This window comes from Squalius cephalus (genome assembly GCF_949319135.1).
Source record: "Squalius cephalus genome assembly, chromosome: 18".
In the NCBI taxonomy this organism is placed as follows: Eukaryota; Metazoa; Chordata; class Actinopteri; order Cypriniformes; family Leuciscidae; genus Squalius; species Squalius cephalus.
Window position 1 is genome coordinate 8,807,274 of NC_137139.1, and position 26,510 is coordinate 8,833,783.

At 37.7% G+C, this 26,510-nt stretch overlaps 1 protein-coding gene across 6 annotated transcripts in view; it reads left to right on the forward strand.

Annotated features, from left to right (window-relative positions):
• utrn (utrophin) overlaps positions 1-14,987 on the forward strand; it is a gene marked incomplete at its 3' end in the record, with an annotated part of 238,761 nt that extends 223,774 nt beyond the window's left edge. For 4 of the 6 annotated variants that reach the window (XM_079849569.1, XM_079849571.1, XM_079849570.1 and 1 more), the window contains 6 exons: positions 3,545-3,769; positions 7,566-7,785; positions 9,849-9,918; positions 10,024-10,110; positions 12,777-12,802; positions 14,299-14,987. In XM_079849569.1, coding sequence (XP_079705695.1) covers positions 3,545-3,769; positions 7,566-7,785; positions 9,849-9,918; positions 10,024-10,110; positions 12,777-12,802; positions 14,299-14,307 — 637 coding nt within the window. The remainder of the gene's footprint in view (positions 1-3,544; positions 3,770-7,565; positions 7,786-9,848; positions 9,919-10,023; positions 10,111-12,776; positions 12,803-14,298) is intronic. The other 2 variants (XM_079849573.1, XM_079849574.1) reach the window with 1 other exon arrangement.
• Positions 14,988-26,510: the final 11,523 nt, after the last annotated feature.

The window sequence follows — 26,510 nt, forward strand, 5'->3', positions numbered from 1 at the left end:
TCATAAGGAAAGAGGAACTTTGAAGTGAGTGTCTGTGAAGAATATTGTGAAGGTTATTCATTAATGGTGTTTGAGGAAAGTATCACTATTACATTTACTTTTAATGGTCAAAAGGGAACTTGGTCAAAAAGATAACATTGTGTACCGGTTTAGAGGCCAGTTCACATTGAACCAACGGCGACAGACACACGTTCATTGGGTTTTGTCTGATCAGTGTGTTACCCCTGCTTCTGAATCTGTTGCCATTGGTCAGTGCTTGTTTTCGCCAATTGAACATGTTCAATCAGCTTTTGTCAGGTCATGGAATGTCGGAAAAGTTACGTACTCTACTTTGGTTGATGTCTGAATTGGCCTTAAAATGGGCCAATACCTCGCACATTGTCTTTAGAAACTTAACAGATCTAGTTCCACTTGCCATTTTCATCCTGCTAATTCATATCTTGGAAAACAGGATCTTGCTCTTTTCAAATAATAACGAATTGAAACGATGCAAAAACAACCTGTTCAAAAATCATCAACATCAGTAAACTCATTAACATGTGCCCGCCCACCTTTAACTAGTCATTTACAAGTCATTTACATATAGAAGTCTTAAAGGCACAGAAGCATTTGGTTTAAACTGGTTTAATTCGATCAGTGGTAGATAACTAACTAAATTATGTTTGGGGTGCAGAAATCCTTAACTAAGTACACTTATGAAATGCTTCAAAAGTGCGGAATATGACCATTTAAGAGTTTGGCACACATGCGCTCATCATTAAAGACTCCCGAGCTTGTTTTATACTGATCTGGACGTGTTGAGGCGAGCTCAGCGGGTGTCCTTCACAGAACAAGCGTATGATAATTACAGAGCTAATAAGCCGTTGCCTGGCCTTCCTCCTCAGAGGGAGGTCTGAGTCTCAAATCTGCACTGATGCTACACTAGAGATCAAACATGAAACTCTTTCCCTTTATTACTGCCATATGCAGTCGAGTATTTACTCTGATCAAGGTCAGACGAATGTACACGCATGGGGATATATCGCAAAAACGTGTGCAGATCAAAACAAAAAAGTGTTTAAAAAAACAAACACTGCTTTTTAATGTATAAATAGTTAACAATAAAAAAAAAAAGAGAGAATTTTTCTGTGACTGATGGAAATGTCAACGGGAAAAAAACACAAACTTTCTTTTAAGCAAACAATGCTTTTTTTCCCTTCTTAATATTATTCACCCACACACACATTTTCAAGATATTTGAAATATGAGAGGTGGGTGCCTGGATGTTAACCTGAGCTTGTGAAACCTTGACTGTCAAACACAGTTTCGGAATGCGTGTATGTTTGTTATTTTTTCAAATAAACATCACTGAGTGTTACAATAAAGAAGCCAAAGAAACTTTCAAGTGATCGTACCTGAAAGCAAGGCAGACAGAGAGAGCGAGAGGTGAAGTGAAGAAGGGATGAAGGGGAAGGAGACGGCAGTCGTCGGGGGAGTTTCTCCTGTGATGGTGTTTTAGATTGAATGTGACGGCTGGGACACAGACTCTTGACTGATGCTGTGTGGGGACAGATGTGACACCTGCGCACAGGTCTGTCTCTCTCCGGCCTTCTCTTTCATCTCTGTCCCTCTTTACACAAGCACTTCAGCACCTCTCTCAAATATCACTCTTGTTTTCTTTTCTTTTTTCTTTGTTTGCAGGACAGCACTGCACTGATATTCCTCAGATATATATATTACAGTCATTATACATTATGTGAATATCATGAACAAATATATAGAAAGACTGGAATAAGAAATGTTTATTTTGCATATAAATAAGACCTTTTTAAGATTTTCTTTTCATTGTGCCTTTTGTTTTTAGATAGTTTTTTTAATAAACTAAGCATAAGTTACATTCTGTACTCAATGTTTTCAACAAATTCTACCTTATTGTATACTGTTGCCCTTTAAATATGTCTTTATTATTATTATTATTATTATTTATTGCTGTACTGAGAATGAGATTCTTTTGCAATTTGCTAATAAAAATCGGGGGGTTATGTGCTTAATCGCCATGAAAAATAATGTAAAATAGCCCTAATGATCCTTAAAATAGGCTTACATTTAATGCAATATGACCCAAATATTTCAATTTTCATGTGAAGCACAAATTATGTAACTGATATTTATTTTGTGTACAAATAAGTATTTAGACATTTAAGCCACACTTAAAAAAGTCTGAGCGTCATTACATTATATAAAAATATCAAAGCAAATGCTATTTTAAACACAAGCCTACTTTTCAAACTAAATAATTCTTAAACGTAAACTTTATTTGTGAAATGATAAAACAGATTAGTATTGAAAGTGAAGACAAAGGTAAGGTAACATGTAGTTACTACATTATGCATAATTACAACTAACCCTAAACCAACTACTTTAATATCCCCTGTGTCACTCTTATCATCTTAGCTAAAGCTTTTGCTGCCTTTCCTTCAGGAAATGCAAATATCCTTCAGTTTGCTGTGTCCCAGCCGTGTTTGGTTGGTTTATTCAGCATCTGCTGGTGTTGGCAGGTTGTTAGCAGGGACCCTGTGATGCAGTGCCCATGTAATCTCTCTGATTAGTCTTTGTGTGTGTGCATCCAGATGAGTGTTGGATTCAGGATCAGAGCACTCACTCCACAGAGCATGTGAACACACACCTGAGACTCATTGTGCACACAGATGTTTGGAAAGCACACATCCAAAACCTATATTTCCTGTCAGCTTTTCTGATCTCAGGGTTTGCATCCCGCTGTGGCGTAAGAACGTGTTAATTATGCTTCTGTCTGTTATAGTTTACATGCTGTGACAGCATCAGCCTTGCTGTGACTATTGCTAATGTTTGGGGTTTGTGCAAATCCCTAATGCAAAGTATTAAACTTAGGTGTATAACTTGTGTAATGGAAGCAGGTTAGTAAGAGCTGTGTGTGTAAACCTCACTCCCCTAGCGATCATGCTAGAGACTGCGGTGTTTAGCGTCCTTGTTAGTGCGTCCGCCTCCCATGCGACTCCGGTTCGAGTCCCGCTCGGAGCTGGTTGAGTAGGATTGGTTACACTTGTACCATTAATGCTATGGAAATATGAATAATATTTTTTTCAGTTTGTTGAGGAGAGGTATGCTATTACTTTTCTAAGCAAACGCTATTTTGTTATTTTTATGGTGGATAATGCGGGCAAGAAAAGATGGTATAGACCTCCTATGAGTAAAACAAATCATTTAGACATTAATTTACCCCTTCAGCTAGAAAGTTCTTAAATTTAAGGGAAGGAAATAGTTTTTGTTTGTTTGTTTTTTCCTTCCCCTGTGTTGTCTTGTGTGACATACTAGTATGCTGCAACCAAATTGCCTTCGGGAAATGAATAAAGATGAACTGAACTGAAAAATCACGTATCTAGAGACCAGAATATTGAGAGACTTTGATGAGTTGTTTTTTTTTTGTTTGTTTTGTTTTTTGACACATCTTAGTGGCTAGTTTTGTGCAACTGAATTGAATGTAAACATTGAATGTTTCTAACTCATTCTCTGTATTGTTCTGTAGGGATGAGGAGCACACTTTAATCCTGCAGTACTGTCAGACTTTGGGAGGAGAGGGCTCATCCTTCAGCCAGCCCCCAACCCCCGCCCACATGTCCAGGAGCCCCGCCCACAACACCCACAGCCCCTCCCACCTGCTCCAGAGCCCCGCCCAGATCCTGCAGGCCGTGGAGAGGGAGGAGCGTGGAGAACTGGAGCGGATCATCGCCCGACTGGAGGAGGAGCAGCGGTAGGTCACTCATCGGTTGTGTAAAGAGTGTGTTACAGTGAAGTTATATTTCATAATAAAAAATCACTAAAATTATGCAAAAGCACATTTTATCAAACTACGTGTTGCAGAGTGACCAGTAGGAGATCATTGGTGTGTGAATTGAATTTGGTGACACTACTGTGTGTAACATTGCCTATTTTTGTAGTAACGCTTTTCGGACTTGTCTCTCAGCCGCCTGCTCATAGAGATCAATTTATATTATAAAGCTTGTTTTGAGGAAAATTGGGTTGCAGCGCATTGTCTACGTTACTATGATTGGAAAGAGGTGTCATTTGTGTTTTAACATCTGTGAATATGTTGCCAAATTTACTGAACCCCTTAAACTAAGCACTGACTGTATATCTTTATACTTAAGTCCAAGTTTAAAATAAAACTCTATGAACTGCTACATTGTTAACATACAGAGCTGTCTGAAACACCGCCAGCGGGACAGTGTTTGTCCAAACTCACAACAGGTTTTGCAAGAGAACGCAAACATTTTGTGAGAGAACGCAAAGTTTCTCGGTGAAACGCAAAAGTTTTGCGGGAGAATGCAAAATACTTGAAAAATGTCCACCACCATGTCCCTTTAGGGGCTCCGTAGTTCATTACAATCAAATAGCATTTAAATCAGGTTGGTCAAGCAAATATGCATATGTGCAGTCTTAAGGCCTGTTCACACCAACATGAATGTTTGGCATGACAATTCGATCTGATTTGTCTTTTTCGGACCAATGGGTGAAAACGGCAGGCTGAATGAAAGTGCAGTTTCGCTCTCTGACAGTAGATGGCGCTTATATGGGCCATTCTACAGAATTGGTGCAAAGTCAGAGTTGGAAACATCTTGAAATTTTTTTGTTTTTTCCCACAAATTTTGCATGTATGCAAATTGTATAATATCCAAGGTATGCTTTTCTAGTAATTGTGCAGTTAATTCTCATATTGTATTTTCAGAAAATGCTGGAATATTTTCCTTCTCCCCAAATTTGTCACTACCGAAACACAATATTAAATAATTTATTAAGAAGGCTTATAATGACCTATTAAGATTTTGTTTACATCTACCTTATAAATATATATTTTTTCTATTTTTAAAAAATATTTTTACTGGTTAAATCAATAAAGATTATAATTTTAATAATATTTTAAGTGTGATTTATGAGATTTGTTGTATTTTGAACCCAATCTTTCTTTGTAGAAGGCATAAAGTTTATCGTACTGATTTCAAAGTTAAGGATTCATTAGTATTAATATGCATTGAACCAAACACTATCATAACATCTTAGTTGATAATTCAATATACTTTATTTTTGACAAAACATCCCATGTTACGGTAGTGACTGCACATTTTTGGTAGTGACAGTAATGTTTTGGTAGTGAAAATTAGTTTGCCATGGCTGAATCAGACTGTCCACATTTTATGTTAATATAAATAAATAACTATGATGCACATATGCAGTCAGTACATATAGCAGACACACATCTGACAGTAAATATCTTATAAGAACACCTAGAGCTATTCTATATTTTGGGTCTTGAGGTGCAAGTGAGAAGAGGTATGCTCATAGATTTTTCTTCCTAAAAAAACAACAACTTACAATGTAGACTCAGAACCACTTTGTTTTATTTTCACATTTTCAACATTTTGTTTATGAGTCATTCAGATAAATCTCCAGAACCACTGAACTCTCTGTCTGTGTGTGTGTGTGTGTGTGTGTGTGTGTGTGTGTGTGTGTGTACTGGTGTCTGATCACCCTCACTGGAAGTGCTAGGTGGTGTGGAAGCCCTGCAAAATGTCTCCATCTCTTTTTGTCTTTTCACCATCATCCTGTGTCTTTTCTGTCTTTTCCTCCATGCTTTTCTGACATGTCTTTGCTCCCTGTCAGATAATTCACTGATACTCTTCAACTTTCCTTCTTCCCTTCGTTTCTTATTTCTTTCTCTTTCTTTCCTTAAGTATTCCTCGTACTTCACTGGGTCTTCCCTCAACCTTTGTTTGTATTCTCTCTGTCTCTCTGTTGTAGTTTTTCTATTTTTTTTAGGCATGTTGGTGTTTTATGTCATTCTCCTTGCCAAGTTAATCATAGAAATTAACATTACTGACAACAACCTTACACCTAAGCTAGTATCATGGACTGCAACCTTAAGTAATTGTAACCTCATCACATTACAGAATTTTAACAGAATATTGCATACTAAAACACTACTAAAACATACTACAGTAGTAATTATTTGCATAACTGTACTAAAATGTAGTTTATTCCTCCAAATAAAGGATTATGTGTTCCCTTTTGTCACTACCAAAACAATGTCACAACCGAAACTTCAAGAAAATGTTTCGGTTGTGACTGTTTTGGTAGTGACAATTTTAGATAACTTTTGAGCCTAGCTCGAAGATGCTAATCAGCACATGGTTAGCCATCACTGGTCAGAACAGTTGAACACATATAACAACTAAATTTTATGGAATAACATCCCAAAAAAATTTCTCAATAGCAGAAAAAATGAGTTTGGTAGTGACATTCCTTAAAGTTACACACAGATTTTTAGACTTTAGAACACATTTACCTCAAAATGATGGGATCAATCTACTCACCATATAGCACATGAGAGAGAGGGACACAGGAATATTTCCTGATCAAAAATGTAGGAGTGTGGTTAAAATCAGTCTCAGCCAATGGACTACAACATTCACTGTTTTGGTAGTGACATGAAAATGCGGGACATGTTTTTTTAGATAAAGTTTCATGATTTAAAAATAAAATATAAAATAAATATTTTTTTAACTTCATTTAAAAAAAAATATATATATATATTTTTTTTAAAACAAGAATGGAAAAATTTGCAAAAAATTATTCAATATCATTTTCACAAGTTGAAATTTAGGGGTTAGGGTTTGGGACAGCCACCTCCTAATTGAAAGTAGCCCATAAATTATGATTTTATATATATAAAGCTTACTGATATCTTAAATATTATTGTGGGTTTCAATAGATAATTGAAGGATCTTAGTAAACATCTAAGATTTTAATAATTAAATGCTTTTCAAATGTGTTTTTTGGATGAGGGACAGCAGTTTGCACCAATTCTGTAGAATGGCCCATATAACAAAAAAAACTATGGGACACAGTGCACTATGTAACTTTACATTTCTGACACCCACTTATCACAGAGAAGAAAGGAAGTCAAACAGGATTTACACCTTTACAAACAGCTGTTCAGATTTTTGTATTCGGGATAGAGTTCGTCAAACACACAGCACAGACAGCCTCTGATTTTGCTAAATGGTGCAACACCAAGGGCAATATCTACAACGATAACGATAAAGATTTAGTTATAAAAATCCCTATAAATGTAAAAGAATAGCAGAGTCCACTCACACCACAACTATAATGATAACAGCACGGAGGAACGGTATCGTTGGAATCACTTTTAGAACGATTTTTCCAGCTGATGAGTGATAAAAACATTGAATCCAACCTGCTAGACAGTTACTATTATTCAGTGAAAGTGCTTCAGCATTAGACAGGTCTGGTTATGATTCACATCTGTTTAGTTGTATATCTAGTTCTGTTTTTGACAGAAGCCTAGCCGTCTAACAATAGGCTGAGGGTCCCTGTAGGTTCACTTTTCTTCATTGCCTTTCAAAGCCAGAACATAAAAGAACGGCCCCAGCATCCAACAGTCATAACTCAAACTCACAACAAACATAAAGCCCCAAACTCACCTTTATATATATGGCATATAAACACAGTCTCGGCCTCTCTGCGTTCAGGAGTCTGCAGAGGGAATACGAGCAGTTGCGGCAGCAGCACGTTCAGTCCGGCACAGGAGCCGCAGCTGTTAGCGGAGCGCCTGAGGAAGCTGACCTGTTAGCTGAAGCTAAACTCCTGCGACAGCACAAGGGACGGCTGGAGGCCCGCATGCAGATACTGGAGGACCACAACAAGCAGCTGGAATCACAGCTCTACCGACTACGCCAGCTGCTGCATCAGGTAACAAGCTGCCTACATACACGCCATTTTAAGGCATCAGAGGTTTCAAACATCTGCCTTCCAAAGGCTGGAATACACTACATGACTTCTGCCAAGATTTGTGGTGTCTTTAGGAGTCAACACTAGTTGCCGAAAGTCAAAGACAGTCTTCAGGTTTGAGTTGACAGATTTCACAAAAATTGATTGATTCATTCCAGTCTGAGCTGATCAAACATGTTTGATATTCTGAGCCGATTTTCGAACACATTGTTTTCATACGTCATTTGTCATGCGTCTGTGGTGAAAACAAGCTCAAGATATGTTTTCACGTTTTATTCTGCGTCACACAATACATAAGTACAGAGTTACAGAAGTTGTCATGGGTGTTAAACATCATCAGCCGAAGAGGTGAACTCATCTACTCACTAGTCGCATTCACAGCTGTTGTGTTTATAATCGTGCTCTTCTAAACTATTCCAACTCACATTTTTAAATAAAGACTGAAAGAGGTTTTAGAAGCTTAGTGATTGTGACATTGAAGTTGTGCCGCTGTAGTGTAGTTTGTTCATAGCCTACTTTAGCTTTTTGCTTCTGACTATTGAATTTAGGCTTCAAGATTCATAAAACTTGAATTCACTTGTGAAGATAATCTTGATGTGTAAAAACCATAAACCTTTGTTGATCACCGAGCTTATTTCCTCCAATAATCCGAAATGAAAGTCAAATAAAAAATTCTGGCCTACAAATATGTCATCCCTGCAGGAATAAAGCTCGAATCTTGTGAAGCCAGAATTAAAGCCTTGCGTCTTATAACTGTCCACTTAGTGCCATTTTTTTGAATATGCATCGTACCGTCCCTGTGGTGTGAAGCTGAGACTAACATTCACCTGTCTCAGGTTCAGTTCCAGCTCTATTTCGCTGTATAATCTGCTATTGTTCCATCCTTCAATGAGCTTCATGGTTTAATGGGCAATGCCAGGGAGTCCAACAGCCGCCAATAGTGTCGTGAATCAAGCACAAGCGTTCAATGAGCCTTGATTTAGAGTAACAGTAATTTATTGGGTCTCCTGAGGGCCTGATTCACTGCACTGAGCCTCAGTTAGGCCAGATGGTCTTGTCAAAGGCTCTTAGCTAAATAAACACAGTATAACTGGGTATCCAAAAAGGCCAACAAGACTGGCATTCCAGTCTGACATTTCTGGCTGCCTTGCTTTGACCTAGAGGAAGACTATAAGAAGTAATTGCTTCTCACACATGACAAATAAATCTGTCTGTGAGGAACTGCTGATAAAAAAAATAAAAAATAAATAAATACAAATTATGTCTGGAGTCATAATGGTTTATACTGTATGTATCATGGACAACTGACTCCCAAAGCTTCTCATATTCCTCATTTAATCAATACATTTAATTCAAATAATAAGAAACTATAGGCTGTTACCTATCAAATGAACTCAATAAAATCAACAACAACAAAAAACCTGCATCTAAAACAGGATTTAGATGTATTTACACTGCAATTACAATTATTATAAGATATCAAATAGGATTTTCTTTATTGAAATGATTCTTTAAATATCAAACTAAACAAATCATGGAGTCATTTATTCAACTGATTCGTTCAAGCGGCTGATTCATTCAGGAACAAAGCTAGTGGCTGTCTTTAAGAAAGTATTATTAAATCATAGATTCGTCCAAAACCGCTGATACTGAGTTCTGTTACAGTTTGGTGAACTGATTCTGTTGGCGAAAATAGAGCAAAAACAGGCAATTTTGTGTCTAATATTAATTCTTTTTTTATTGAACTGTTGTATAAAATTAATTTCACTTTGCAATCTTGCTAATATTCGGGAAAAACAGCACTATTGTGTGTTATTGCTTGGCTAAATATAGAAATAGAAGACAAAAACGCATGAATTTTCGTCTATTTTTTGGGGGATAGTGACAGACCTACTCGATAATGTCAGCTCCTGCGCCTCTAAAACAACAACTGCGATATTATCATAGACGATACATATCACGCACCCCTAGTTTTGTAGGTTTATCACTATCAGTTTTTAAACCATGCCTATCTCTCTTTCTAGCCTGAGTTAAATGGCACGTCGTCCTCCGGCTCTCTCCATCAGGATACAGCAGGACATCCCGAGCTCCCAGGTACACACACACACTCACACCGCAGGGTGATTATGCTGAGGGCTCTGATTGACTTCTTTATGTTATAATCTGTTGAGTGTATTCTGTGTGTGTGTGCGTTCTCAGATGAGTTTCTCCGTCAGTGTGCTAACAGTAACTCTGATCTGGCTGAGGTTATGGAACAGATTAACCACAGTTTTCCTGCATGCTCTCGTAAGTCTTAACGCTCCGACTTTCCCGCTCTCAATCCGTCTCTCAGCATGCAAGCTAATACTCTGCTGTCTTCTGGGTTTTTGAACTCCTTCCTTCCTTTGTGTCCCAGTTTGTAGAGAAGTCTTTGGCTGCATCCCAGTAGAGCGCAACAGTCAGGGTCTGGAAGTAAAAATCCATTCAATTTTCTTCATAGAAAAACCATTTTTTAAATGAAAAGACACTTTTCAGCCAAATTCATTCAACTGCTAAATTAAAATGCTGTACTACACTACCCATAATCCTGAAGAGAAATCGACCAATCGGTAGTCAGTGTTAGCTTTGTGAGCATAGTAGTTTGGTCTAGGTCTTACAACTTTTTTTAACACATTATTTTTTAATGCCTATGAAGAAAATGAATGATAAAAATACTTCCAGAACCAGACCTGCTGATAAAGTCATCAGTAAAAGTGTCTCCTCTTGTGCACACTCTACTGTATACTAAAAGTGTGTACTTCACCGTAAGCTAGAACTGGAAAAAGCTAACATGCCATTGTTGGTGCTGCGTTTACATTTGCATCTTAGCATTAGTAGTCTTTTTACTTCGCTTTTGGGTTTGTAGTGTTATGAAAGCCTCCAGTTTTCAACACAGTGAAAAGAGTAGGAGGCGAGGAGAGAACACAACAGTTGTGTCTGATCCACAGTTTTATCTCACTTTAATGGAGTTAATGGCATCAAAGTTTCTCATAAATGCACGCTGCTATTCATAATTGCACTCATCAAAATGCCCTGTATTATGAGAGTTTACAGTGCATTACACAAATACGCACTGCTCACTTTATCTAGTTTAATGCATATGCAAGCTGTTTCAATTAATTATAATAATTTGTTACATTTATATTGCACTTTTCTGGGTATTCAAAGCGCTTTACATGGAAGGGGGCATCTCCTCAAAACCAATTTATTTTTGGTTATTTTGGTTTTCATTTGCATCAAATAATATTTGAATGTGCATTTGCATTTTTAATAACTGTTATTCACTCAGTGGAAGTGGTTTGATGAATGAACACACTCACAGTGAGAGTGGATGGCGTTTGTGTGTCCATGACTATCAGATTGTCTCAGTCCGCTCTCACGTGATGAATGCTCATTGCCTAACTTGGGTGATTGCTCCATCAGCATCACAAGGGAGGACGAACACTCGAGACTTTCTGCGAGGTATTAACTCACTGAAGAGCCTGCTGAGTGTTTGAATCCCTGTCTCAGGACAATGTGACGTGATGTCATGAATAATTATGAGACAGCGCCTTCTCATAGGATAAAGCCACGCGATCACATGAATAATTATGAGCGCTGCTGACGTGTTTGAACCTGAAAGACGAAAATAGCCCAGAATATTACATTTTATTCTAATAAATACATTGTCCAACATTGTTTCATTTCCTACATTCTTTATGTAGTAAGTCGAAAGCGACTCAGGGTATGAAATTATCACCTGCCACCATTCAAATGCAGGGTTTGTTTTGTGCACTGATGGGTAATTTTGCTCATCTACCAACCATTTTGACAGGCAACCTGTATAACATCTCACATTTGCATTTAGCAACCATGCATGCTTGAAGACGCCATTCAGTTGTCCACTGCATTGCACTGTATTACAGACTAGCCCTAGTATTTAGGATGGACAGTATGCAAATTTGCTCTGTCCTATTATCGTTCTCTTTCACTTATCAATCTAAACACTGTTCAGTTTTTGTGAACCATTTAAGATAATTGCTTACTCAACAATCAAAGAATAGAAATCATTTGTGATCTCAGATATCTGTCTCAGATGGAAATAGCGTACCGAGTGGACTAGGCTTTAATGGCTGTATTAGATTTGATCTCTTAATAAATTGACTCAATTCTAGTAGATCAGCATCACACAACTTGTGAAATTATGTGCTCAAAATCCATCTGAAATTTTAGGCAAAAATCCATCCCAATCTGTTTGCCTCTTCCTCCATATAAACCGTGTTTTACGGATATCCCAGACTCCCTCAGTTCAACCAAAGACGCCACTCCTCTGCCTTTGAAAACCCCTGTTCCTGGAGTCTAAGAGCTCTGATTGTGAATTATGTTTGTAATTGCTGTTGTTTAAAAGAAAATCGGTTTCTGAAGCCTTTAGAGACTCCATTTTATGTTTTTATTACCTCAAAGTTACTGATAAGATTTCATTGTTATTGTGGAACTTCATTTTGAATTCCGCCCAGACTTTAGCTTGCATTGTTAGCCAGAAACTCAGTAGAATATTGATCGTGGCACATTGTCGTTTTACTGCATTGGGCCCCCTGTGTGCGGTGAGATTCGGTCTGGGAGAAGATTTCCTCTCATTTCCTCAGCCATTTCCATTTTCTTCGTTTTATGGGAAAGTTTTAATGAAGGACAGAGGCATAGGTGATATGAGTGTTAGGAGTCGTCTCACTTGTGTTTGCTGTCGTCTCCCTGTAGAGTTCATTAAAGTGCTCCTCTCAGTGTTCAGAAGAGCAGTCCCATGAGTCTGAGCTTCAATGCTGTAAATTAGAAGTTTTGCCATTGTGGAGAGTCTGCATGTGTTGTTCTTGTCAGGACTGTCTTAGTTAGGATAGCTGTTACATTGTCCTAACTGTCTCTCTCTCTCTCTCTTTGTTTTTCCCTTCTGGGTTCTGAAGCATCAAGTGTGTCCTCAAGGCCGAAGGTAAGCACATCACAGTAAAAACTCTCCACACTAGAGCTGCACGATTAATCGTTAAATAAAAATAGAGTAAATCACCATTTGAAAGTAACTTGATGCTCAAATAAAGATTGTATCAATCACATCATTTCACCAGTAGGTTGAGACAAGTGACTTTTAATTTTTTTTTTGTCATTGAATCATTCATTCAGACTTTTGTTCAAATATTCTGATTCATCCAGTAATGCAACAAGTGAAGTCTTTATGAGTGAGTCATTGAATCATTCATTCAAGAGATCATTCAAAAACACTGATTCATCCAGTAATGAAACAAGTGAAGTCTTTATGAGTGAGTCATTGAATCATTCATTCAAGAGATCATTCAAAAACACTGATTCATCCAGTAATGAAACAAGTGAAGTATTTATGAGTGAGTCATTGAATCATTAATTCAAGAGATTTGTTCAAAAACGCTGATTCATCCAGTAATTAATTCAAATGAATTGAATATTTTTAAACAGATTGCAGCAAATAACATTTAGTCAGAACCTCTGGTAAACCATGTTATTTTGTTTAGTTGTTTATTCAGAATCATAGGGGAAAAATGTGATAATTTATTCAGAATCGTGCAGCTCTTCTCCACAGCAATTCTTCCTGACCACAAAGAGAAAGGGAATAGCTGAGGTTGTAACACCATTTTGCACCAGGTTTCTTATCCTATCTACTTGCAAATAGGTCTCTGAAAGCACTGGACATATTTGTTCCATTAGTTCGCTTGAACCAGCTCAGATGGAAACACTATCAATCAAGTTTCTGTTAATGAGAAATCTTAGTGATGAGCGTGTATGTGAAGATCCATCACAGACGATAGTCTGGCATCTCCATATGTTACATTTCTGTGATGATTTATTGACTGGTTTTATTTGGAGAAAAAAAAAATGGGTTTGAAGCATTTGCATTATCAAAAGTTGGGAATTAAAAATCAGTTATTATTCAGGAAAGTTTAAATAAATTAAAAGAAATGATGGCCAAATTATTTTCAATAGGTTTGGTTCTGTTATCGGTAGTCAGACTCATGAATCAGTCCCAAACTCATGAGTTCTTTCTTTGAATAAGTGCAATGATTCACTCACACACTGACTCAGCAGTCATCACTTGCTTACTCACTCATGCCATTATGTCCAGCTTGAAATGAGCTTGTTACTGTGTTTGGTGACCCCATGAAATCCAAACTGTGAACTCTAAATGTAATGCTGAAGTTGTGCAACCGTGATGTAGTTCATTTTTAGACTACATTTAACCTACAGCTGATTGTATTTAGGCGTGGCGTTTATTCTCTGTGAATAAAACTTGTAAGAATCAAACTTTTGTTGGTCAAAGAGCTTATTTTCTGCAACAATTCAAAAGCCAATGAAATAAATCATATTGGCTTTTTGTCTAGGCAGAATTGTTGATAATTAGTTCAACATTCAGTTTATGCATTATAGATACTTACACAATATCTAAATGTTTGTGTCCAGGTGATGTGAAGGTTTTCAGCAGAACATCGCTTTGAAGAGCAGAAGTCTAACCTGACAGGACAAGAAGATTCCCATTCCAGAGATGCAGATTCCCAGCTGTTCCCAAGACAGAGGTGTTTATCCTCAAACCCAAAGACTCTGGAACAGAACCATACAGTTCATTCAATGGATATTACTACTGCGTCTGTCTGTACTATGCAAGTGTACATTTGATCCACATGTAGATTGTACGTGAGGTGTATCTGCCCATTGTTTTAATACTCGGATGATTATTTAGGGTTATGGGGGCCATTTATCGTGTAACCTGTATGCTTTTATTTCTATGTTCACCGAGGAACCACACTGCTACCACATATCTTACATGCAGCTCACATCAGTTGCTGTTCAAATCGTTTAGTCGGAAAACGTCGTAGACATCAGTGGATATGAAGACGAACCGTTCTCGTAATGCTAAACTGTTAGCGCATGTTGCCCCCAGCATTGTTCTGTTCAAGTTTTAGCCTGTTTTGACAGTGTTTGCCGTGAAATCTCCCTTTAAAGCATCGTTTTGACAGTTTGTGCCACTGGCAGCAGCGCATCCGAACCCTCACTGCATTTCTAGAGCGCACGCACAGATAATGTACAACACAAACGTTACAATGCGTCGGAAATACCCTTTTGTGCCTATAAAGCATCCATTCCAGGAGAGACGAGTGGCCGAGAGATGCTGTATTTCTCAAAATCATGTAGAAAGATTATATTATAAAGACAAATGTAGGAATTATGGATTTTCAGGATGTTTGGCCCAAGATGATTTATCTTTGTGTAGTATAGTTTTATAAATAAATGTTTGAAAAAAAATAAAATTAGAGAAAGCCATGATTGCCTTGCTACCTCAGACATTATCAATCACTCATTGGTTTGTTCATTGGTGTGACTGTCGATTGATTTCACTCTCCGTTTCCAAACGCAAAAGTAAGGACATCGTCCCATCGGTCATTCCACAAAGCTACACTGGCTGTGTGAGTAAGCTGCCCTGACAATTACATTGTGCTTTTTCCCCCCCTTGTTTTCCCAGCAGTCCTTTCATTTTTCTACATGGTGTATTTGTGGTGTGCTACCTTCAGTGAAGTGTTAGATTTTAACATTACTGTAACACCTGCGAAACCTTGTTCTCAAGCTGATTCTGACCTAGTGAAGTCACCGATGCAGTGCTGTTCTGACCCGAGCTAGATCCATTAAACCGACCACACTACATGTAATGAGGTTCCACGCGTTTTATTCAAAATAAAGTTTTTATAATGAGTGTTTTTTTGTCCTCCTTGTGAGTCTTTGTCTTAATCGCATATTGTCTTATTAAAGGGTAACTCTCGCCAAAATTGAACCTAGGCATTCGGAGATCGACTGCTTTTGACTGACAAAATTCCAGCCATCGGAAACACTAACTGATAAAGTGAGTCGTACAAAACCTTTCTTTTTAGTAAACTCTGTGAACACAAACAATGTAGTCAATGCTGGAGTTCATGTGTAGAGCCCCTGGTGATACTTCCAGCAAAGTTTCATGTTGTGTCGAGCCTTCTTAGTGTTTTAAAAATAGCGATTTTTGATGCCATCATAGAAGTGCCCCATTCACTCCCATTCAAAAGGCATTTTGACCTAAAACGAAAATACGGTCAATCTTAAAAGTGGCGTTTCCATTCTAATTATGCCTTTACACGAAAGTTTGACTCGGGTAGATTAACAAAAAGAGCCTAGGTAAAATTTTGGCGAGAGTTACCCTTTAAATTGAAGACAGTTCTCACAAAAAATAAGGTTTTTGTTGTTGTTCCAATCCCTTTCTTTCTTTCTTTCTTTCTTTCTGAGAAAGCCAGGAGATTGAACTAATTAGTGAAATCAACTGGCTGAGTTCATGGGTGGAATAAACATATGGCAGGACTTTTACTTTCTGACCCCTGGTCTTTACACCTCTGATTATTTCCCAAGATCCTTAAATCCTTTCATTCAATTAATCAATATAGTGAACTTTATGAAAATTAAAAGAAAAAAATAACTATAGGTTTGAGCACCAATACTTGTGTTTGAGTACACTACAAAACAATTCAGGAAAAAGAAAATGCTAAATGAGGATCTGGCAACAACATTTTGCATGCAAACTACAATTTTCAACACAACAGTAAATTGGTTGAACTAGAATATTCAATTCAAGTCTTGTTAGTCAACATTAAAGGTGTCATATAATGCCATTTTTGTACAAGCTAATATGATTCTTTAGGGTCTAAATAAAAAGTTTGTAATATACTTTAATTAAAAATTCTCATTAGTATTGTAAGAAAACACTCATTTTACCTGGTCAAAAACAGCTCTGTTTTCAGCACGCCGTTTGAGTGCATGTCTTTAAATGATAATGAGCTTTGCTCACCCCGCCCCTCTGTTCTGTGCATACACCGTTTGTAACACAATAACCATAACGCATTGTTTATTATAAACGTGGGATTATGAATTATATTGAGAACGTCGTACATAGAAAACATGCCGTAATGTACCCTGAGTGTAAACCTTAGCCGCATTCATCGTGAAGCGTGCAGCAAGCGATTTTCAAAGATTAATATAAAGATTAATATAAAGGTTAATAAAACGTTACACTCACTTCTTCTTCTGGAGGTGCAGCAGGAACACGAATAGTTGGTATTGATCCTTTTTTCAGGAGCAGCTTCTTAGCAAAACCAGCTTTATACTGACCCTCGTGTGTAAAGCAGTCTGGTGTGTGAAATGATTTGTGCAAACATGAAAGCAATGACGTTGATCGTGGGGAATATTCCCTTCGAAAACAAACTCAGCCACTGCGTCTTCAGTGGTTCGGATTTAGGAACATCAAAATGATGCTGTGTTCGTTATTACACCCAAGAACAGAACACCACAATCGCTTAAACGCCATTCTGCTCATAGACAGTGCGTATCAACAATGACCGCGCCAGTCCGCGTGGACTATGATTGACAGCTCACGAGCGAGCGAGGGCGGGTCTGTGTTGAAACGCTGCTGTCAATCAACAATCGTGGGAGGGGCGTCGATTTTGTGACGTCACAAAATCGAACGGCTTGATTTGAGACAGGAGGAAACATATAAGAAGATTACATTTTTTTTTTTTGATCATTTTATGATGGTTGTGTACAGGCACTGCCAACACACATTTCAGTACAATCAACTTGTAAAAGTGCATGTACCATTATATGACCCCTTTAAATTATAATTCTTAATGCATGTTATTGTGCACAAGTCAGCTTTGTTTCATGTTGGTAACACTTTATTTTACAGTGTCCTTGTTACTCGTTACATGTACTTATAGTACACAGTATATTGTGCATAATCACATGCAACTAACCCTCAACCAAACCTAATCCTAACTCTATAGTAAGTACATGTAGTTAATTAGTATTACTCAGTACACTGTATAATTACAGTGTAACAAAGACACCTTAAAATAAACTAACCAAAATGGGTAACACTTTATTTTACAGTGTCCTTGTTGCACATTACATTTATTTAGTGTAGTAATTACTATAAACTGTGCATAATCACGTGCAACCAACCTGAAACCAAACCCTGTAGTAAGTACATGTAGTTAATTATTATTATTCAGCACTTAAATATATAATTACACTGCAACACGGATACCTTAAAAATAAAGTGTAAACCCCAAATGTTTTATATACTAAGAACTGTTTTTGCATGTCAAAGTAAATTTTCTACATGGTAGGAAAAAAATTGCTTTATGTCAAGAATATTAGCCATGAATGATTAAAATCAGCATTTCTTTCCCTTAAAATGGTCGCTGTGAGGTAAATGTCAGTGGCTCAACTAATAGTAGCAGTGCGCTTTGCCTCCGAAGGCTGGAAACACTATTACAGTGGTGAATTGAAAAGCTCCAGGGCAGGAGTGTCACAGCCAAATTTGTTTCTAACAATCTGAGTGAGCGCTTGCTAACAGAAGCCCACCATTCAAACAAAATGAAAAAATATGTTTTCCCTACAAATGTATATACAAAACAAGCTTCCGCAGACTCAAAGGAGCAATTTTTCATATTTCACTATAACCTTGTTTGCATTGTGAACATAAAAAGTGGCACTGTTGACCAATCTTGGCGAGATTTTTATTAATCTGCCAGGCTGCTGTAGCTCGTATTAACCTGCTCTATCACACGCTTCAGATGAACCGGAGTTGAACGCAGTGGGAAGGTTTTCACCGTGCTTCATTTTCTTTCACTGCACATTTCTCTGGTGAGTGATTTTATTGGAAAAAAACCCTGTCTAATATCCATATATTGTTGAAGTGTGTCTCTGCTGGAGTCTGCTCTCAACATGAATGCAAAATTCTCCCTATTTACTTTAATACATCCCTGGTCTTATTGTGTAATATTCATCAGTGCACAATAATCCAAATGATATTAAAATCACAAATCTCTTTTTGTTTTTGTTGTTTTAACCGCCCTCCTCCAAACACCCGATCCTTTAAGGACGTGAAATATGGAATATTAAGAGTTGAGAAACACTGCACTTGGAGCTGTGACATTAAAAACAGTGACTATTCCTGATCAAATCAATCAATTTGAAACAATCCTGGGAATTGAATGTAATTCAACTTCTTGAGAAATCGACCCTCACTATTTATGATTCAGCTGAGGATCTTAATGTGATCTCTTACATATTGAAAGTGCATGTAAGCCCATTCTTATTGTGGATTACCGAGTAACAGCCCTTAATAATGTTTTATGACCCCTCCTAAAAATTGGGCACTAAATGTCTGGTACCCAATACAAATTTGAAATAGATTTAAAATTTAAAACAAAGTCTGTCTCATTAATGCAGTTTCAGTGCTATCTAGATTCCTGCATTATCATCCGTTCTTTGAAATAAAATATAGCCTGCATTAATATGTAATTGTTTTGGTGATTCATTATTTGAGTCAAACATCATCTACTAAAAAACTTCTGCTTCGGTCACCGTACGAAGACAGTCATCTTCATTGTGAAAGAGAGCTTTTTCACTCCTGAAATGAATTCATCTCTGAGGGTGTTTGTGTTATACTGTAAGCAGAGAGAGAGGGAATGAACTGGAACTAAGTGAGAACGAGAGAGAGGGAAACTAATTAGTGGCAAAGCCTGTTTCCTCCCCTCCTCGGTACGGTCCAGAAGTTCCCGGAAGAATTCGAGACATTACTCTGGTGTTTCTCTTCAGTAAATCACGCCTGTCCCTCTGTACGGGGTTTGACGTTATCATTAGTTGTTGGAAGCGGGAGGCAGATTCATCTTGGTCATCTCTGGCGCTGTCAGAGAGTGGCCGTCTGACCTCAGCATTGCTGCTGCCCATCTATTAGTCTCACTGCTGAGCAACTTTTTTTTGCAGCTTCATTTTTTTTTCTGACATTGTAAGCAACTTTCAGAGCCTGGAGTCTGTTGGCAAAACTCAAAGATTGATCTTCAATTTGATATGTTTATTTAGACAATATTTCTCAGTGTTGCATGCCCATTACATCACCATTATATACCTTACACTTTAAATTGACTTCTGTGATAAATGTTGGCGTAAACCACTTAAAGAAATAATTTAACCATACATCTCATGTTCCAAAAAAAAGTAAATAATTAAAGTCAAAGCAGAGTTAACTGCTTTGTCTCTGAACAACACACAGTAGTTCAAGGCTTGAATCAAGGCTTTCAGATGAATGAATGATTCAGTGGCTCACTCATAAAGACTGCTGCTTAATTCGTTACTGAATTAATGAGTTTCCAAACAAACAGGTTTATTGAATGATTCAATAAATGTTTCACCACCTACTTGCATAGCAAAATAGCCTGCAGAAAAAAAAAACGTACCACTAGGTGGGCAGTTACATCTACCTAGTACCTATGTACCTACATATACCATCTACCTAGTCGTGGGCTAATGGTTAGCGAGTCTAATTGGTAACCCGAAGGTTGCTGGTTTGATTCCAGTACCTGCAGGAAACGACTGAGGAAGGCACCTAACCCCCAATCGCTCCCTGGGCGCCACAGTAATGGCTGCCCACTGCTTCGGGGTATGCAGTGTGTGTGTTCACTACTCACTACTCCTAATGTGTGTGATGGGTTAAATGCAGAGTATGGGTCACCATACTTGGCCTTCGCATGTCACTTTTACAAACCTTTGTATGGGGAAATACGGCAATTCAGGTTTGTTGGACTTTGAACATGCTTTTCTTGAGCCTTTTTCTTGTCCTTTCTTGAGTCATGCATGTGACCTCTAAGTAAGTAGTGCTTCATGCATTGCTACACTATTGACAACGGTCCTCTTTTGTTTGCAATATTTAAGTTTTGCTAACGTGACCTCACCATATGGTGCATTAAGCATGTCAGAATAATCGTATTTTAATGCGTCACTCGTATTGTTTTGAATGGGGAAAAAGTGACATGCTCAATATGCCGGAATAAGTCCCGCCTTCTAAATAACAGCCAATCGGCGATTGGTAAAGTCATCGCATCACTGCAGCCGTTAGAAGCTCCGGTCCCGGACACGCTTCTACTGCACATTAGCTTGATCCAGCCTGAAAATGTTTGTTTTATGTCATGATTCGAGCGTTTAGAAACAAAATTTATGTGACAGTTGTAGTCAGATTTCATTGGTGATTTCAAATATATAATTTAATTGTAAGCTTGGCGAACAGTTTTGGAGAATTTGATGTTTCCCCATTCAAAGAGACAGGAGCTGCACTTGCTGCCCGAGAGGCGTTTCAAAGATGGCAGCCAAGTGAAATGACTTGTCTTATAGGGACTTTGGTTGAACGCACATGAACGCCACCCCAAAGTCATACTTACAAGTAGGAAACCCCGAGTTGGGGACGTGTCAGTGAGAATCATGGCGGAATCAATGGCAACGTCTCTAGTTGATGGTAAATTTTCATAAATAAATTAAAAACATAAAAAGCAAAACACACCTGATGCTCGTTCTTTGTTCTTCATTTTCTAGGAGTTAAAAGAAAAAAAGAAGAAAAAAAACGGTAACACTTTACAATAAGGTTCATTAGCTAACATTAGTTAACTACCTTAGTTAACATGAACTAAGAATGAACAATACTACTTCACTTTTACTAATACATTTACTAATATGTTATTAAAATCAAAGGTTGTATTTATTAACATAGTTAGTGCACTGTGAACTAACATGCACAGCTGCATTTTTATGAACTAACATTAACATTATTAAAAAATATTGCAACAAATGCATTGCTCATTGTTAGTTCATGTTAGTTAATACATAAACTAATGTTAACTAATGAACCTTATTGTAAAGTGTTACCAAAAAACCTTGCTGTATTTTTGTGTCATTAATTAAGAGAAGGTAAACCGACGAAAGTGACGTGAACGCACCTTCCCAAATCTTAAATATGAACTTCCCAGGAGCACTTGACCGCGACATTAATATATACCACAGAAAGTTATGAATATTTGATAGTAGGCTTTTTAGGATGCAATGCTGAATCATTCACAATAAGAGGTTTCACATTCACATTAGGTTTTTAATGAGAACTAATCAGAGCATGATCTCAGTTAATATGAAATTATCTGGTCCAATAGTCAGCAATCATAATTATGATTCACTCATACTTACAGCATTTATTAAACCCATATAATTCTGTTATTGGTGAACAGATCATTGATCTAACATCATGTTGTGTGTTGTTTCTCAGGCCCTGATTGATTTCAGCAGTGCTGTGGTATCTGTGTGTGTGGGCAGGTTTGGCAGTGAGCCTGCACGCTGCGCTCTCATATCTGGACTCTCTGCTCTTTAATAATGCATATACAGCACTCATTTAAAGCTGGCACGACCCATCTTCACCCAGGCCCCTTGACAATCTCACATACACTCTCTCAGTTTCTGAAACCGGAGGGCGCAGGGGAACATCTGCTAGTGAGGATGAAATCTAGACTGTGAGCAAAATGTTGCACAGCGTGTGACTGAAGTTTCTGTTGAGTGACCCCTCAGCTCTTTAAAATACTGTAACTTTTATCTGTTTCTCTGGATACTATAAGTGATCTACGGGCTACAGAGATTCTGCTCACCAGAAAATAAAGCGCAGGGCTGGTAATGTTACTGAATATTATACAACGTGTAGATACAGTTCTGAATGCTGATTGGTCAATGCGGTATATCAGTTGTGCTAAAATACAAAAATCATTCATTATAAACGCTGCAACATTCAAATACAATTAAGTTGTTCATTTTAAAACATTGGGAATCTTTTCTTTGTTCTTTTGTCAGTTAAATAAAATTGAGAGAGAATTAACAAATCACAGATTCTTGATTGTATTGCGTTTTACAAAATGTCCCTAACTTTTCTGGATTTGGGGTTGTACTGTAGTTATGACAATACATTTAAATAATATGGTAAAGAAATATCAGTTTGCAATATATACCAGTTAGCAGCATAACAAGCAGTTTTTTACCAGTAAAAATAACTGGAATTGTATGGCTACAGAATCTTTTCTCAGAATTGTGAGATATAAACTCGCAATTGTGAGTTGTAAAGTCCAATTCTAAGGGAAAAGGTGACTTTTTTTCCTCAGAATTGCGAGTTTATCACAATTCTGGCTTTTAACTTGCAATTGCGACTTTATATCACGCAATTCTGATATTTTAGAGCGGACATATCATGAAAATCGGACTTTTTCCGTGTTCAAGTGCTATAATCGGGTCCCCGGTGCATCTACCAACCCAGACACTTTGTTTTAGTTAGCCTTTCTCTGCAAGCATGTCAAAAAACAAGCCAATCAGATTTCGCTCACCTTTTGACGTATGAAGGGGATATTATTATAATATAGCCTAACCACCCCTTAATCTGCACGTTTCCACCCACGGTGCCGCCATTTGGTTTTCACAATCAACAACAGTGTAACAATTTCTAAGGTAATGGCAAAAGTTCAAGCAAAGCATGCAAACTGCTGCACAGACGAGCACTGAACACTACTTAGAGTCCCAGCCTCAGATAAGACAAGAGAGCGTGGATTCATTTTATTTTCAAGGAAATCCCCCAGAAACAGATGAATCAATGTAACTCCACAACAACTACATAAATGTATCCACTTACTATTCAGAAACGTCCAGGTGCAGTCTAAAGGTTGCAACCTCTTCCTGAGTCTCTCCGTAAAGCTCTCTCCGCTACGGGTTATTTCTATGATTTTGGATGAGTAAGATTATTCTTGTGTTTTGTTATTGTATCTGAAGCTTGTGTAAAGGATCTTCCTTCTTCTGAATGGGGGGCGGGGAGCCGCAGCTCATTTGCATTTAAAGGGACACACACAAAAACAGCACGTTTTTGCTTACACCCAAAAAGGGGCAAATTTGACAAGCTATAATAAATGATCTGGCCTGGGGGTATTTTGAGCTGTAATTTCACATTACACCATATAGTTACATTACATCTTGTGAAAAGGGGCATAATATGTCACCTTTAAAGTACCTGCTTTAATATTTTTAATACGTCGTAATCTTTTTTGATAAAAGCAATAATGTGTGATTATATGTTCTCCACTGCTTAATTATAAAAAATATATATTTATCATTGGATGAGCCATGTCATAAGCTGTTGAAAAATAAAGCAATAAGTAGGCTAACAATATTAATATTTACGCAGTAGATATTTTAACACTTCAGATGTCGCATCGCACCTGAATAGTGTTACTCTGTCCTAGTGAATCAGCATGTGAATTGCCTTTTTCATTAGGAAACTAGTCACTGATGTAAACGGTGAAAACAGTGGTTCAATAATCTCCAAATGGCTGCTCTGTCCTTCTGCCAGCCCTGTCGATTCTTGACGGTGTTGGTTTCATTAAGGATTTGGCAGTGTGTCTGTGGCCCTGAAGGCAAGGGAATGAATGAATACGGTATTGGAGCGTGGAGAGTCTCCTCTGCTGTATCTGAAACTCCTTAATGGCTGACTGGGGAAACTGGCAAACCAACTCTCTTCCTTCAGCCCTCATTCTCAGCGCTCTACCCATCCTCTGTTCCTCACTCATATGCCGTTTGGCATAGAATGAGGCATGAAGAGCCAAGCCGAGCAACGGATTTATCCATGATAGGAGAAAATCAAAAGAGAAAAATGAATTCTCATGCACCTTGCAGCTTTCATGTGGTGAATGTGGGAGGTGATATGAAGTGTCATGGGGTTGTACATGTGTTTACGCGCTGGAAATGAAAGGTACACAGAAAACCGAGAAGAGTAGAGAAAGTGACATCCACAGAGGAAATGAAAAGCTTATTTGATAGAGAGAGACAGCAAGGAGAGAGACAGGTACCTGCTCTTGATCTTGTACCAATCACAGGAAAGTATACTGTCAGCTGTCCTACAAGTTCATGGCTGTAGGCTACACCAACCTCTGGTTTGACCTGTGTGAAAAACACACCTTCTGCATCGGAAAACGCATACTTCCCTGCTATATAGTGGGCCAAAAACAGTATGAAGTATAACAAAAGAAATATGTCACAGTACTCATAAAAGAGTAGGCAAAAAGTCCCCGTATAACCTACTACTTCCACGAGATTCTGAAGTGTGCATACGCTGAACACTTCACTATCCCATGAGGCCACTGGAGAGGATTTATGAATGGCAGTGAAGGGACGCAACTGATGCTGGTAGATCACATGATAATGACAACATGGAGAATGTATTATGTCCAGAATAAATTCATACTATATAGAACATACTTTTTTAGCGGTCGTGGCATAATTACTAATTCAAAATAAGTACCTACTAAAGAGAGTTTGTGATTTCGGACACAGCCACTTGTTACAGTAGGCAATTGACTTGTTGCCTTGCTGACTTTGGCAATGACTTTGTAGGTGGCGTTTGCACGTGAAGGTCCCTCACGAAACTGATTTCTGACAGACTTCTGAGGCAGCGTAACGGTTTAATGATCTACAACAAAATAGAGAGAGCTTTGGTGAAAACTAAGCGAATACCTAATTACTTCAATAGGAATTTCTCGCTAGAAATGACACCAACGTGGAAAACTTTGGTTAAAAACATACATTTAAACAGAAACTGACCACTAACCACAACTTTCAGACGCCATCTTTATTTTTTAGCTCAACGGTCATAGAATGGAACGCACTGGATTGTGGGATATTAAAGGCAGTGAAGGATACATCTATGTTGCCTTCAAAAATCCATCAGATGAAGGCATCTCAGGAGATGGGAAGTGAAGCATTGGATTTGGATTTGATGTCTTGATGCCTTCCTACCGTGGAACGAGTCCTCCGAAGGCAGCCTCGATCTAGTCAAAGTTGTAGAAATTATGTTTATTAAAGCCATGGATTATTTGACCCAAATATGAAGAGATCTTTTAAATATTATTCTGGATGCTCTCAGAATAATATTGCTCTTGTAATCCATGCAAATACAATGAAGAGACTGGAGAGTCAAATAGAGACTCAAACTTTCAAGCCTCAAAGAGGAGCCAAAGCAACATGATATATCATTATCATATATCATATGCACTAAATTCCAAAATATGAACGCATGTCCTGAACTGTGTGAGGAATGTATGCAACTGGTGATACTCAAGGTCATTGAGTAAGTGAGCTGAAATTTGTGAATCATTTAGTTTTAAGAGCTCAGTTAACTTTTTAATTAATTATATATATAAAAAATATATATAAATAAACATTCACTTTTTTTTCATCCTCTCTCTGACTCTTAAAACTTCTGTATGTAAGTGAAATTTCAATATGATTGGCGTACTGATGCAGGTCACACTGTTTCTCACCGGGCTGGTCGTTATCACATTATTATGATATGTAAATATAGGTGATTATATGTTAATGAACTCATGATTTTGGCATATTGACTTCTAAATGAGTTGTTTTCGTAGCATGGTTTCAAAAATGTATCTGAATGTTTTTTATCTTGTTGCTATTTGTTTGCTAGGGGGTTCTGGGTGGTTTCCTAGTCCAAGTCAAAACAACCTGTCTCTATAGTTGTGTCCCAAATTACACTGTCTAGTCAGTGTATGAATTTTATACAATTATTTTGTCATTCAACATTAGATTTTGATAGCCACTCCTTCTCTATTCAACGCAAGCTGTGACCATTGAGTGCATGAAGTGTCCAATATTTCTTTCAGTTAATTAATTGCATTTTCCGTGTGAACACACTAATCACACTATTTAAAGTACATCAATGGCAAAGAGTAGTGCACAAGTAT